The 16,922-nt window shown below is 33.9% G+C and overlaps 1 protein-coding gene across 2 annotated transcripts in view; it reads right to left on the bottom strand.

Annotated features, from left to right (window-relative positions):
• Nucleotides 1-1,110: 1,110 nt before the first annotated feature.
• The window catches only part of LOC142230279 (uncharacterized), a 70,230-nt gene continuing 54,418 nt past the window's right edge, over nt 1,111-16,922 (bottom strand). For both annotated transcript variants that reach the window (XM_075300929.1, XM_075300928.1), the window contains exons 3-4: nt 2,196-2,288; nt 1,111-2,095 (exon numbers count right to left, since the gene is read on the bottom strand). In XM_075300929.1, the coding sequence (XP_075157044.1) occupies nt 1,721-2,095; nt 2,196-2,288 (468 nt within the window). In that variant the 3' untranslated portion in view covers nt 1,111-1,720. The remainder of the gene's footprint in view (nt 2,096-2,195; nt 2,289-16,922) is intronic.

Genomic DNA, 16,922 nt, shown 5'->3' on the forward strand with positions numbered 1-16,922 from the left:
CTTTAATTTAAAGAAGACTACACTACCATACCAACTTCCTTAAGGGAAGTTCAACATCTTTGGATCCAAATAAACCTTTTCTTTGAATGCAAAATGTGTTAACGGCAAATTCAGACTGGACGTCAAGTAGAAATTATGCAATGTTTCAAATAAAAATCGTCTTAAAAATAAAGTGCTGAAAGACATCTCGTATTTTTAAACTCATTTTAGCTTTATACACACAAAAAAAATGTTTTTTATCTTCAATCACCAAATTAATTGATCCAATTAATTTTTAATTGAAATGTCTTCAATCACAGAAATGATAGATTAATTTACCAAAGTAAATTAAAAAATTAATTGATCTAATCAACAAATTATTTGATACAACTAATTTTTGTGAGAGATTTTTGTTTCAATTAAAAAATTTGTTGAATCAATTAAATTTTTAATTGAATATTTTTTAAATCTCAATTAAAAATTTAATTGAAAAAATTTTCCTGATATTTTTTTCTGTGTAGTCAAGATACAAAAATGAAACAAGAGACGATTTTGTTAATTTTAAAGAATTTTACAGAATTACTAAAGCAACGTTGACCTTATTTAAAGGACACGAAATCTTTGGCCTCAAGACAATATTTTTTTACAGTGTTATAATACGATTATAAACAATCGTCTTTATTAAAATTTTGTAAGCCATCCATGGTGGTGGGATCCACCGTGGTGCAATGGTTAGCATACCCGCCTGGCATACACAAGGTCGTGGGTTCGATTCCTGCTTGGACCGAACACCAAAAAGTTTTTCAGTGGTGGATTATCCCACCTCAGTAATGCTGGTGACATTTCTGAGGGTTTCAAAGCTTCTCTAAGTGGTTTCACTGCAATGTGGAACGCCGTTCGGACTCGGCTATAAAAAGGAGGTCCCTTGTCATTGAGCTTAACATGGAATCGGGCAGCACTCAGTGATAAGAGAGAAATTGACCAATGTGGTATCACAATGGACTGAATAGTCTAAGTGAGCCCGATACATCGGGCTGCCACCTAACCTAACCTAACCATGGTGGTGGGTATATAAGATTCGGCCCTACTAAAAAATTTGCCGTATGTTAGATTAATATAAAACAAAAGTAATTTTATTTGAAACAATTTTCTTGTAGAAAATGTTTTCAGACATTTCTCCTTTATTTCAAATTAATTGTAAAAAAAATAATAAAATACAACAATGCAAAATACATTAGAATTACAGGAAAGTATCGGAAAATTTGCAAAGCAAAATATTTACAATAGTACATATATGTGGGTGTGGGTGTAGGTGTAGGTGATTTTTTTGTTTTTTCTTAAATAATATACACAAGGAAATCAAGGTATACATGGACCTAATGGTATTTTCAGATATACATAAGTATCCATAGGAACGATAGTGAAAATGATAAAGTGAAAAATTTGTCTAATTTTATGAATGCATATCCAATAGTCGAATGAAATATAAATGGAAAATTCGATCGAATTCTAAAAAATAGATATCGGTGAAAATAATGGAATTACAATTCACTTCTAAACTAAAACTACGAAATTCAACAAAAAATTTACAATAAAAATATAATGATTTCCACAAATTTTAAAGACACCTCTTATCGTTGTGGGGGGGGAGGGGTATAAAACTTAATTTTATGTTTTTGTTTCTCCTGGTGGCAGGTTATTGGGATGAAGGGTTTGATGGAGTTTGGTTAATATTATCTATTTAGTAACCAGCCTCATCTGAATCTGGTGCTGGAGTAGTAGAACCACCAGCACCACCCGAAGAGCCTTGTAGAATGGGTCCAGAGAAGCCCAAAACCTTGGAGACAATATTACCCAAACCAGCATTTGGATTGTTGGAATTACCACCAGCCGAACTTCCACTGAAAGCGGTGATAGTGGTCAAAACACCTGTTGTCAAGTCATTGGCAATATTGCCTACGGCACGAATTTTTGGTGATACCACAGCTGTAATCAACGATTGAACATCATTGACTGGTACTGGTTTTGGAATGTCCCATTGTTTGTTCTTCTCAATATTGGCACGATCCAATTGTTCAAGGATACGAATATTTGTGTCCAAGAAGTTATCGATTTTCTGTGGTGGGGCCAATCAGAGATCCATAAGGAAGCGGGGGGAGAAAAAATATGGGTTATTAAGGTAATCGATTGAAATATTTCACATTGCCAATACTTACGCCAAACACAAAACCTAGGACAGCATTTTTAGCCTCAAATGTGGCTCCAGTAATTTTTCTTTTGTTACGATCTAAAGCATCACCAGAAACGGCCTAAAAATATTTAAATTTTATTTGAAGATTGATTAAAATCAATTTTGATAAAATACACAAATTTATTTCGAATTTATCCTCAAAGAATATTCCAACTTCCGGTTTTAAGCAAATTAATAAATCGAATTAGCATAAATGTTTATTTCATAATAGAAATCAAATGGTGTAAGAAACATTGGCATATATTGAAAATTTCTCGAAACACCCAAGAACCCAAATTTCAAAAAAAAAAAAAAACAACAAGTATATAAAGCAGTAAGTTCGGCAGGGCCGAATCTTAAATACCCATTACCATGGACTACGTAGGAACTTCTACGAAAGACTATCATCCACAATCGAATTAGCATCGTTTTCTAAATTGTGAGTTAGTCCATATGTGGTATATATTAGACAAAAAAGTTATGTATAGAAAAGTCTACAAATAATTACGAATCGATATGGACACGGTACGTAGAGAGCCAGAATTGAAATATGGGGGTCGCTTATATGGGGGCTATATACAATTATGAACTTGATATGGACCAATTTGTGTGTGATTGGGGATCGATTTATCTGAGGGATATATATAACTATAGACCGATATGGACCTAGTTAGGCATTGTTGTTAACGGCCATATACTAGCGCAATGTACCAAATTTAAACTGACTCGGATGAAATTTGCTCCTCCAAGAGGCTCCAAAACCTAATCTCGGTATCGGTTTGTATGGGGGCTATATATGATTATGGACTGATATGGACCACTTTTGCCATGGTTATTGAATATCATATACTACCACCACGTAACAAATTTCAACCAGATCGGATGAATTTTGCTTCTGCAATAGGCGCCAGAGGTCAAATCTGGGGATCGGTTTATATGGGGGCTATATATAATTATGGACTGATATGAACCAATTCTTCCATGGTTGTTGGATACCATATACTAATATCACGTACCAAATGTCAACCGAATCGGATGAATTTTGCTTTTCCAAGGGGTTCCGGAGGTCAAATCTGTGGATCGGTTTATATGGGACCCATGTGGACCAACTTTTGCATGGTCATTAGAGACATATAGTACCTCCATGTTCCAAATTTCAGCCAGATCGGATGATATTTGCTTCTCTTATAGGCTCCGCAAACAAAATCGGGGAATCGGTTTATATGGGAGCTATATATAATTATGGACCCATGTGGACCAATTTTTGCATGGTCATTAGAGACCATATACTAACACCATGTACCAAATTTCAGCCAGATCGGATGAAATTTGCTTCTCTTAGAGGCTCCGCAAGCAAAATCGGTGAATCGGTTTATATGGGGGCTATATATAATTATGGACCGATGTAGACCAATTTTTGCATGGGTGTTAGAGACAATATACTAGGTTAGGTTAGGTTATGTGGCAGCCCGATGCATAAGGCTCACTTAGACTATTCAGTCCATTGTGATACCACAGTGGTGAACTTCTCTCTTATCACTGAGTGCTGCCCGATTCCATGTTACGCTCAATGACAAGGGACCTACTTTTTTTATAGCCGAGTCCGAACGGCGTTCCACATTGCAGTGAAACCACTTATAGAAGCTTTGAAACCCTCAGAAATGTCACCAGCATTACTGAGGTGGGATAATCCACCGCTGAACAACTTTTTGGTTTTCGGTCGTAGCAGGAATCGAACCCACAACCTTGTGTATGCAAGGCGGACATGCTAACCATTGCACCACGGTGGCTCCTGACCATATAGTAACACCATGTACCAAATTTCAGCCGGATCGGACGAAATTTGCTTCTCTTAGAGGTTCCGCAAGCCCATATAAACCGCTCCTATGGGGGCTATATATAATTATGGACCGATATAATAACATATAATAACACCATGTACCAAATTTCAGCCGGATCGGATGAAATTTGCTTCTCTTAGAGGTTCCGCAAGCCAAATTTGGGGGCTATACGTAAAACTGGACCGATATGGCCCATTTGCAATACCATCCGACCTACTTCAATAACAACTACTTGTGCCAAGTTTCAAGTCGATAGCTTGTTTCGTTCGGAAGTTAGTGTGATTTCAACAGACGGACAGACGGACGGACATGCTCAGATCGACTCCGAATTTTACCACGAACCAGAATATATATACTTTATGGGGTCTTAGAGCAATATTTCGATGTGTTACAAACGAAATGACAAAGTTAATATATACTCCTCATCCTATGGTGGAGGGCATAAAAACAAAAATCCCAAATTTTTATTCTCTAAACCAAAAAATGTGCCTACCAGAAATATTGATTTTAGACCCCATAAAATATATACCGATCGACTCAGAATCACCTCCTGAGTCGATCTAGCGCTTGGTGTCCGTCCGTCCGTCTGTCCATGTATTTGTTGTTCGCAGGATTCCGGTCGCAATTATTAACCGATTTTGATGAAATTTGGTACAGTGTGTTTGTTGGGCACAAGGACGAACGCTATTGAATTTGGTTGGAAATCGGTTCAGATTTAGATATAGCTCCCATATATATCTATCGCCCTATTTTCCCAAATTCGGCCACAAACCCCTTATTTATTACCCGCTTTTACTCAAATTTAGCATAAGGTAACCTTTTGTGATATCAATCAAACCTACTAAATATCATCCAAATCGGTTCAGATTTAGATATAGCTCCCATATATATGTATCGCCCGATTTTCACAAATCTGGCCATAAAACCGTTATTTATTATCCGATATTACTCAAATTTAGCAAACCGTAACATTCCGTAGTAGCAACCAAACCTGCCAAATATCATCTACATCGGTTCAGATTTAGATATAGCTCCCATATATATGTATCGCCCGATTTTCCCAAATTTGGCCACAGAACCCTTATTTATTACCCGATCTTACTCAAATTTAGCAAAAGGTAACCTTCCGTAGTACCAACCAAACCTGTCAAATATCATCTAAATCGGTTCAGATTTAGATATAGCTCCATAAAAAATATCTTTGTCATTGGATAGGAATCAACACCAAAATCCTTAAAATCTTTGGACTTGTTTGAGTGTAGGCAGAAATCTTTGTTCTTACTAAAATATTTTTGGAGGAGGGAAAAGTTCAACAATAATTGTTTTGCTACTTTTGCGAATCGCAATTTCAATTTTAAATTCAAACACAAACTTCAAGTATAAATTATGTTGAAGTCTTAAAAGACGTTTTATTCTTTTTATTTAAAAATTTTAATTTTACGACGATTTGATTTAAAAGAAAATCATCTGGTTTTTCTTTAAAATTTCCAATCTCATTACACCACTATGTTCTCAACGTGAAATTGTGCATAGATTCGGCAATTTCTCTATACAGTGTTTTCGGATTTCAGATTCCTTGTCCATATCCAATTTTTTCAAATAGTTGATTAAAAATAACAAAACTCTTGAAGTATAGTTTAATGTCACACAAGGTAATCTCCTTGTATAACTTTCTCAATTATAATTTATCAAATATCTGGCTTGCCCTGAATACAGAGCTCCACCCATATTTTGCAGTTTCTTAAGAAACTTGTGGTCTTTGACATTAACCTTAAGAGTTTTTTTTTTTAATTTGTATAGGCTTGGCAAAAAAACTAAATCACATAATATAGTCTGTATACTATCCAATGGTTAAAACAACTTTTATATCTCCTCAAAACTAATAAATACCTATACTAAAACTACATATCGATATTTTCTCAAAGATATTACAAATTATCAAGAATTTGAAAATCAGGTCAAGTTCATCAAGACACTGACTAAATTCCACTTTATGTGTGGTTTCAGCTATTTTGGTTTTAATTATGCATGAATTAGTTTTTAAAAACGGCGATTTGAAACATTGAAATGCATGACATACAATGGAAAAACACATACAATCTATAAGACATTGATTAGTATTAGAAAATTGACATGGAATTTGAACATTTATGAATAGAAAATACCAAGTATTTAGCATTCAAACTAGTGCCAAGTAAACTAATTAAAGTTGGTATAGTTTTTAACAATTGTTAAATTAATTGAAGTTGAAACTTCTGTGTTCTACGTCTGCAAAACACAAAAAACAAAACGAAAGACTTAAGACAGGTGTGAGTCTTGACAAAAATTTTATTGAATGAACTATAACTGAAAAGTTGATAACACACGATTTATACGATTTTGTCTTTACCAAAATTTTCTTGGTGTTGATTTCGTGCTAAAGAAGCGAGGAATCGTAATAGGGATACATTCAACACTGAAAAAAATATTGTCGTGAGACCAAAGATTTCATGTCCTTAAAATACGAATGCGAATTTTGCTCAGCATAGAAGACTCATTTCTCTGATATGAAGTTTTTTTCCTTGCCTAAAAGTCGATACGCTTTTCAATGTAGTCTTATAATCCTTACAATTAAGTGATTTGACATGGTTGAAATGGGTGTCTTAACATGAAAGAACATTTTGTTTGACTAAGGTAAACTTGGCTTTAATAATTTTAACAAATTCTTCAAAATTAATGAAATTTTCTTTACGTTTGTTGCCTTTTTGCATCTTGACCTCAAAGCAAAAAAGTGTTAACTTGAAACATAGCATAATTACTACACGCAGAGAAGGAATATGATCACCTCAAACATGTTTCAAGAGCGAAATGTTATTTTTGTATGGTGACCATGTAACATGTTTGTCACTAAAATGTTATTTTCTCGTCAAATATAACCTGCTTGCCGAAATCAGATACATGATTTCCGAGAAAATAACACGGTTGCGAAAACCATGTTACATGGTCACAACCCAAATATATCATTTTGCTCTTAAAACATGTTTGAGGTGTTCATATTCCTCCTCTGGGTGCAGGGCGTGCTTTTTTTAGTGCGTTAATTTTGCACCATTCCGGATCCAAAAAAGACATTTTCCCTTTAATAATTTAATTAAAAGGCCTTCAAACCAAAAAGACAAATTCCTCAAAATAAGTCTTAGCCTATATTTGAAGCTTTTTTTTTAATTTTAATCCAAAGATTTAATATCTCAGTTAATTTAAAGATTACTTCTTCAAATCAAAAATTTTTGTCACTTTAAGAAAAACTCGCCGTACTTCAACGACATACGACTTTAACATAGGTACGAAATTTTAAAAGATTTTTGTTGTAAATTTAATAAAAAATTAAAGAAAAAACATGTAAGGAAAGTCTAAAGTCGGGCGGGACCGACTATATTATACCCTGCACCACTTTGTAGATCTAAATTTTCGATACCATACAACATCAGTCAATTGTGTTGGGTGCCATATATAAAAGGTTTGTCCCAAATACATACATCTAAATATCTCACGATCTGGTCAGAATTTGATAGACTTCTACAAATTCTATAGACTCAAAATTTAAGTCGGCTAATGCATTAGGGTGAAACGCAATGTTAGTAAAAAAAATATGGGAACGATTTAAATCTGAAGCAATTTTAAGGAAACTTCACAAAAGTTTATTTATGATTTATTGCTATATATATGTATTTGAAGTTAAGGAAAATTACAGTCAGTTTTACAACTTTTCGACTAAGCAGAGGTGATTTTACAAGGAAAATGTTAGTATTTTGATCATTTTTGTCGAAATTAGAAAAACATATATATGGGAGCTATATCTAAATCTAAACCGATTCCAACCAAATTTGGCACGCACAGCTACAATGCTTATTATACTCCCTGTGCAGAATTTCAACTAAATCGGAGTAAAAAATTGGCCTCTGTGGTCATATGAGTGTAAATCGGGCGAAAGCTATATATGGGAGCTACATCTAAATCTGAACCGATTTCAATCAAATTTGGCACACTTGACTATACTGCTAATTGTACTCCTAGTGCAAAATTTCAACCAAATTGGGCCAAAACTCTGGCTTCTAGGACCATATTAGTCCATATCGGGCGAAAGATATATATGGGAGCTATATCTAAATCTGAACCGATTTCAATCAAATTGAGTACAATTAACTGTACTACTAATTGTGCTCCTAGTGCAAAATTTCAACCAAATTGGGCCAAAACTCTGGCTTCTAGGAACATATTAGTCCATATCGGGCGAAAGATATATATGGGAGCTATATCTAAATCTGACCCGATTTCAATCAAATTTGGCACACATGACTGTACTCCGAATTGTACTTCGTGTGCGAAATTTGAACCAAATTGAGCCAAAACTCTGGCTTCTAGGACCATAATAGTCCATATCGGGCGAAAGATATATATGGGAGCTATATCTAAATCTGAACCGATTTCAATCAAATTTGGCACATATGACTATACCACTAATTGTACTCCTAGTGCAAAATTTCAACCAAATTCGGCCAAAATTTGGCAAACATGACTATACTACCCATTGTACATGACTATACTACCAATTGTACTCCTTGTGCAAAATTTCAAGCTAATCGGGATAAAACTCTGGCTTCTGGGTCCATATAAGTGCATATCGGGCGAAAGATATATATGGGAGCTATATCTAAATCTGAATCGATTTCAACCAAATTTGGCACGCATAGCTACAATGCTAAATCTACTCCCTGTGCAAAATTTCAACTAAATCGGAGTAAAAAATTGGTCTCTGTGGGCAAATGAGTGTAAATCGGGCGAAAGCTATATATGGGAACTATATCTAAATCTGAACCGATTTGGCTGATATTTTGCAAGTTTTTCGAGACTCATAAAATATTAGCATGTACGGAATTTGAGGAAGATCGGTTGATATACAAGCCAATTATTACCAGATCGGTGAAAAATATATATGGCGGCTATATCTAAATCTGAATCTAAAATACCAACATTTTCATTGTAAAATCGCCACTGCTTAGTCGAAAAGTTGTAAAAATGACTCTAATTTTCCCAAACTTCTAATACATATATATCGAGGGATAAATCATAAAAAAACTTTTGCGAAGTTTCCTTAAAATTGCTTCAGATTTAAATGTTTCCCATATTTTTTTACTAACATTGTGTTCCACCCTAGTGGGTTAGCCGACTTAAATTTTGAGTCTATAGATTTTGTAGAAGTCTATCAAATTCTGTCCAGATCGAGTGATATTTAAATTTATGTATTTGGGACAAACCTTTATATATAGCCCCCAACACATTTGACGGATGTGATATGGTATCGAAAATTTAGATCTACAAAGTGGTGCAGGGTATAATATAGTCGGCCCCGCCCGACTTTAGGCTTTCCTTACTTGTTTTTTTTTTTTGATTATAATTAAAAGTTTTTACTATTCAGCATGAATTCAGCATATGTTACCAATTAATACACTGAGTGATAGAAATTGTTAATTATATTCGAACAGTAAGATATGCGGTGTTGAAAAATACGATATGGGTCATCAAATGACCCCAACGTAGTATAAGGGTTAACCTGTTTATTCACAAAACCCCACATATATTCCCACAGGTATGACTTTCAATACGAATTATAAAAATAAAACTGCAATCCTGTTAAGCACAATTTATAATTGTTACAAATGCATAACAAAAAAAAAGTGAACTTATTCAACTGATGATATACATGATATAAGCCTGAGTATTATTGGACCACAGATATAGTAAACAAATGAAGTTGAAGGTTCACCTGTTTCCCTTGAATCTTTTGTGTGTATTTTTTTTTTTAATTTTTATGATTGTCATTTCTTATAAATTTGGGCATGAGGTAAGCTAAAAAGCCGACCATTTTTCTTGGTTAATTAATTCACTAAGGAAAGTGACAAAAAGGAACACCAAAAACAAAAAATCGTATATCAGTTATTTATATACAATATAACCATTAAAATGTTCAAAAGACACACACTCAAAAGTGTGTCAAAATAAAATTCAAAAAGAAAAATAAAATCTGAAAACATTTTTTACCATTACACTGAAAATTTATGTTGTACTCAGTTTTTGTAGTGTTGTTTAAGATTTCTTTTAAGATTTCTTGACTATACTACCAATTGTACTCCTTGTGCAAAATTTCAAGCTAATCGGGATAAAACTCTGGCTTCTGGGTCCATATAAGTGCATATCGGGCGAAAGATATATATGGGAGCTATATCTAAATCTGAATCGATTTCAACCAAATTTGGCACGCATAGCTACAATGCTAAATCTACTCCCTGTGCAAAATTTCAACCAAATTGGGACAAAGCTGTGGCTTTTAGGACCATATTAGTTCATATCGGGCGAAAGGTATATATGGAAGCTTTATCTAAATCTGAACCGATTTCAATCAAATTTGGTAAACATGACTGTACTACCAATTGTACTCCTTGTGCAAAATTTCAAGCTAATCGGGATAAAACTCTGGATTCTGGGTCCATAATAGTCCATATCGGGCGAAAGATATATATGGGAACTATATCTAAATCTGAACCGATTTCGATCAAATTTTGCACACTTAACTATACGACTAAGTGTTATGTTTGTACAAAATTTCAAGCAAATCGGTGTAAAACTCTGGCTGCTGGGTTCATATTAGTGCATATCGGGCGAAAGATATATATGGGAGCTATATCTAAATCTGAACCGATTTCTTCCAAAACCAATCTATTCTGACCCAAATTAGGAACATGTGCCAAATTTGAAGGCGATTGGACTTAAATTGCGTCCTAGACTTTGATCGCAAAAATGTGTTCACAGACAGACGGACGGACGGACAGACGGACATGGTTATATCGACTCAGGGACCCACCCTGAGCATTATTGCCAAAGACACCATGTGTCTATCTCGTCTCCTTCTGGGTGTTACAAACATATGCACTAACTTATAATACCCTGTTCCACAGTGTGGCGCAGGGTATAATTAGAACCTTTTTATTTCACATTTATTTATTTTAAAGAGAATTTTCCTTAATATTGTGTAAAATTGTTATTTTAAATATTTGTTGAGAGCGTGAAAAATATTAGGCGATAATTTATGAAAAATAACAACATTTTCATCAAACTTAATTTGTTTAGCTAAATTATATCCATAATGGAACAAAATTCAAAAATTCCCGTAAAAATCTGAAAATCGATAAAATTTGAGTTAACCCTTATACTACGTTGGGTATTAGGTCGTATTTTTCATCGTCGAATTTCTTTTCTTTTTATACCCTTCACCACTGCTGTGGTACAGGGTATAATAAGTTTGTGCATTTGTATGTAACGCCAAGAAGGAAATGTCTGAGACCCATCGTTTAGTATACCGATCGTCTTAGAATTAAATTCTGAGTCGATTTAGCGATGTCCGTCTGTCTGTCTGTCTGTCTGTCCGTCTGTCTGTCTGTTGATGTATTTTTGTGTGCAAAGTACAGCTCGCAGTTTTAGTCCGATTGTCCTAAAATTTGGTATAGGGTCCTGTTTCGGCTCAAAGACGATCCCTATTAATTTTTGAAAAAATCGGTTCAGATTTAGATATAGCCGCCATATATATTTTTCACCGATCTGGTAATAATTGGCTTGTATATCAACCGATCTTCCTCAAATTCCGTACATGCTAATATTTTATGAGTCTCGAAAAACTTGCAAAATATCAGCCAAATCGGTTCAGATTTAGATATAGTTCCCATATATAGCTTTCGCCCGATTTACACTCATTTGCCCACAGAGACCAATTTTTTACTCCGATTTAGTTGAAATTTTGCACAGGGAGTAAACTTAGCATTATTGCTATGCGTGCCAAATTTGGTTGAAATCGGTTCAGATTTAGATATAGCTCCCATATATAGCTTTCGCCCGATTTAAACTCAAATGACCACAGAGGCCAATCTTTTACACCGATTTAATTGATATTTTGCACAGGGAGTAGAATTAGCATTGTTGCTATGCGTGCCAAATTAGGTTGAAATCGGTTCAGATGTAGATATAGCTCCCATATATATGTTTTTCTGATTTGGACAAAAATTGTCAAAATACCAACATTTTCATTGTAAAATCGCCACTGCTTAGTCGAAAAGTTGTAAAAATGACTCTAATTTTCCCAAACTTCTAATACATATATATCGAGGGATAAATCATAAAAAAACTTTTGCGAAGTTTCCTTAAAATTGCTTCAGATTTAAATGTTTCCCATATTTTTTTACTAACATTGTGTTCCACCCTAGTGGGTTAGCCGACTTAAATTTTGAGTCTATAGATTTTGTAGAAGTCTATCAAATTCTGTCCAGATCGAGTGATATTTAAATTTATGTATTTGGGACAAACCTTTATATATAGCCCCCAACACATTTGACGGATGTGATATGGTATCGAAAATTTAGATCTACAAAGTGGTGCAGGGTATAATATAGTCGGCCCCGCCCGACTTTAGGCTTTCCTTACTTGTTTTTTTTTTTGATTATAATTAAAAGTTTTTACTATTCAGCATGAATTCAGCATATGTTACCAATTAATACACTGAGTGATAGAAATTGTTAATTATATTCGAACAGTAAGATATGCGGTGTTGAAAAATACGATATGGGTCATCAAATGACCCCAACGTAGTATAAGGGTTAACCTGTTTATTCACAAAACCCCACATATATTCCCACAGGTATGACTTTCAATACGAATTATAAAAATAAAACTGCAATCCTGTTAAGCACAATTTATAATTGTTACAAATGCATAACAAAAAAAAAGTGAACTTATTCAACTGATGATATACATGATATAAGCCTGAGTATTATTGGACCACAGATATAGTAAACAAATGAAGTTGAAGGTTCACCTGTTTCCCTTGAATCTTTTGTGTGTATTTTTTTTTTTTAATTTTTATGATTGTCATTTCTTATAAATTTGGGCATGAGGTAAGCTAAAAAGCCGACCATTTTTCTTGGTTAATTAATTCACTAAGGAAAGTGACAAAAAGGAACACCAAAAACAAAAAATCGTATATCAGTTATTTATATACAATATAACCATTAAAATGTTCAAAAGACACACACTCAAAAGTGTGTCAAAATAAAATTCAAAAAGAAAAATAAAATCTGAAAACATTTTTTACCATTACACTGAAAATTTATGTTGTACTCAGTTTTTGTAGTGTTGTTTAAGATTTCTTTTAACCGATTTGCTTAAACTCCAACACATGAATTGAGTTCATACGATTTTCTAAAAAATGGCACTAAAAGTGTCGTTCGCAATGCAATATAGCACAAATGCCACAAATTCGTGGCACACTTTTTGTAAAAACACAAACTAAATGGATTTTTCTCAAAAAACTTTTTGTGGTTAAACCACAACTGCACGGATGAAAAAGACTGTTTTTCATATATTTGGCTATAAACATTATATGTTTGGAACACACATTTTTAAACACAATATTATTGAGTGCAAGCATATAATGTTCATAAACTAGCATAACATGTTTGGGACATATATGTTAATATGTTAGAACATATTATGTTTGGGACATAAAATGTTTGTAAATATAATATGCTTGGATGCAAACATATATTAATTTAGAAATAGCCTATAAACATATATGTGTTTAGTAGCTTGGAGTGCTATTTAACAGGGAGCGATATTGAATTAAGTTGGTGGTTGTTGCTTGTTATTACAAAATTAACATTTTATTTTTCCTTGGGCAATTTATCAGCTACTTCTTTGATCCTTACAAACTGTGTGGTCCGCTGTTCGAATCCCCGTCCGGCAAAAGGTAATATTAAAATAAAAAAATCATACAATTGAATAATTTCTTCTACAATGTTTGTATTACAGAAAAAGGTGCGAAGAACTAAAAAATCTCGTGGAAGTAAGAAAGATGTCGGGGTATATACAATTGGGCAGAAACAAAATTTTGAGCATTCAGGTCGAAAACCTATGTTGTTAGCACCTATATTACCTGTTTATTTTCATAATTCATTATGATTGTAAATATATAAATAAATAAATAAAATTTTGAGCACAATATTGTTTGGGAGAATTTTTTTTAAGCATATAATATTTTTGGGTGCAAAATGCTTCCAAACATATTATATGTTCACATAATAACATATTGTTCTTTGGAAGACAACATTATTGAATTTGGATGCAAAAATACAAAATGTTTGGAACTTAGACTACCCAAACATATATTGTTTAGACCAATATGCTTTCAAACATATTATATATTGGAAGAGATCAAACATATAAATGTTTGGGCAATACCCAAAAATGTATATGCTTGAAGCAAAATATGTTTGGGAGTATATGTTACAGAAGCGATTTTTTGTGAGCGTGTGGGACTGAACCCATGATTGGGGTCTATAACGATAGCCGTAAAATATAAAAAAATATAAAATAGAACATTTCTAGTAAATCACTGCGGTTATTATATTTTCTCTTAATACTTTAATTGTATTTTAGAATTTTTGCTTTTCTTCATATGTTCGAATCTAACGTAACTTTTTACTACATTTAATACGAGAACATACATTTTAACCAAAATTCCTGCACTGAACAAAATATTGTCGTGAGGCCGAATTTTGCTTAAGCATTTTTTGCTTAGCACAGTAGAGGCATTTCTCTGATATAAATTTTTTTCCTTGTCCAAAACCTAGAATCTTTTCAATAATGTCGTCTTCTCCTTATAATTAATAGAGTATCCTAACATCAAAGAAATTTTACTTTAACACTTCTGAAAAAATATTCAAAATTAATAAAAACGTCTTTAAATTTGTTGACTTTTTGCATCTTGGCTACAAAGCTAAAAAGCGTTTACAAATAGGAGATGGTTTTCAATACGTTATTTCAAAGACATTTTCTACTTGAAGTCCAGTCCGACTTTTGAAATTTAAGTTAGTCGTTAACACTTTTTAAAGGACTTTGATAGCACATGAAGAAACAAGTAAGGAAAGTCTAAAGTCGGGCGGGGCCGACTATATTATACCCTGCACCACTTTGTAGATCTAAATTTTCGATACTATATCACATCCGTCAAATGTGTTGGGGGCTATATATAAAGATTTGTCCCAAATAACATACATACATTTAAACATTACTCGATCTGGACAGAATTTGATAGACTTCTACAAACTCTATAGACTCAAAATTTAAGTCGGCTAATGCGGGTGGAACACAATGTTAGTAAAAAACAAGTATATAAAGCAGTAAATTCGGCCGGGCCGAATCTTAAATACCCACCACCATGAATCAAATATAATAGTTTACTTTGAAACCTCTTCGTCGTAGTGCGTTACTTGATAATATATAGAATTGTAGGGGGTTTGCGGACAAATCTTCTCCCAAGCAAGTCAATGAAGACCAGATCAGATTCTGGATTTATGAGAACCAATTTTGTTTGAGTTTTAGAGAATTATAAACATATCGTGTATATGATGAAATTACGACTTGATTTGAAATCTTAAATCTGTAGATTTTTTCCGCCATTATTTAAACAAATACGATGAGTTAAATCTGGAAAATTCTACTTTCAGTTTCAAGCAATGTTCATGACCATGAAAGAAGTGGTTTCTTTTTTGAGAAACGTAATTTTAGACAAGCTATTTTTTTTTTTTTTTTTTTTTTGACACAAATTTCAAAGACAATGGTTGAATAAACGAAAATACTTTATACGAAAAGGAAATTTCGTTTGTCTAAAATTTCATTATAGATTACTAATTTCCAGCAAATCGTATAAAAACTACAGATTCTAGAAGCCCAAGAAATAAAGCCGGGAGATCGATCTATATTGGGGCTATACCAAAACATGGACCGATAGGCATCATTTGCTACTCACATATGTGTGATCTTAAAATACCTCCAGATTTTCAATTTCAAACAAATCGGCTAAAAAATATAGTCTCTAGACGCCCAAGAAGTAAAAATCGAGAGATCAGTCTATATGGGGGTTATACCAAAAAATGGACCTCGATATACCTCAATTTCGGCACACTTATTAGTGGTCTAAAAATACATCTCGATTTCGAATTTCAGGCAAATCGGATGGTAAATATAGTTTTTAGAAGCCCAAGAAGCAAAATCGGGTGATCGGTCTATATGGGGGCTATACCAAAACATGGACCGATGGGCACCATTTTCGACACACCTTTTTATGGTCCCAAAAGAACTCTAGATTTTCAATTTCAGGAAAATCGGATAGAAAATATAGTTTCTAGAAGCCCAAGAAGCAAAATCGGGAGATCAGTCTATATGGGGGCTATACCGAAACATGGACCGATGAGCACCATTTTCGGCACACCTTTTTATGGTCCTCAAATACCTCTAGATTTCCAATTTCAGGGAAATCGGATTGTAAATATAGTTTCTAGACGCCCAAGAAGCAAAATCGGCAGATCGGTCTATATGGGGGCTATACCAAAACATGGACCGACCCGGACCATTTTCGACGCACCTCTTTATGGTTCCAAAATACCTCTAGATTTCCAATTTCAGACAAATCGGATAGAAAATACTGTTTCTAGACGCGTAAGAAACAAAATCGGGAGATCGGTCTATATGGGGGCTATACCAAAACATGGACCGATACGAACCATTTTCGACACACCTCTTTATAGTCCCACAATACCTCTAGATTTCCAATTTCAGGCAAATCGGATGATAAATATAGTTTCTAGACGCCCAAGAAGCAAAATCGGGAGATCGGTCTATATGGGGGCTATACCAAAACATGGACCGATACGGACCATTTTCGACACACCTCTTTATGGTTCCAAAATACCTCCAGATTTCCAATTTCAGGCAAATCTGATAAAAACTACGGT

This window comes from Haematobia irritans, chromosome 3 (assembly GCF_050003625.1).
Source record: "Haematobia irritans isolate KBUSLIRL chromosome 3, ASM5000362v1, whole genome shotgun sequence".
Lineage (NCBI taxonomy): Eukaryota > Metazoa > Arthropoda > Insecta > Diptera > Muscidae > Haematobia > Haematobia irritans.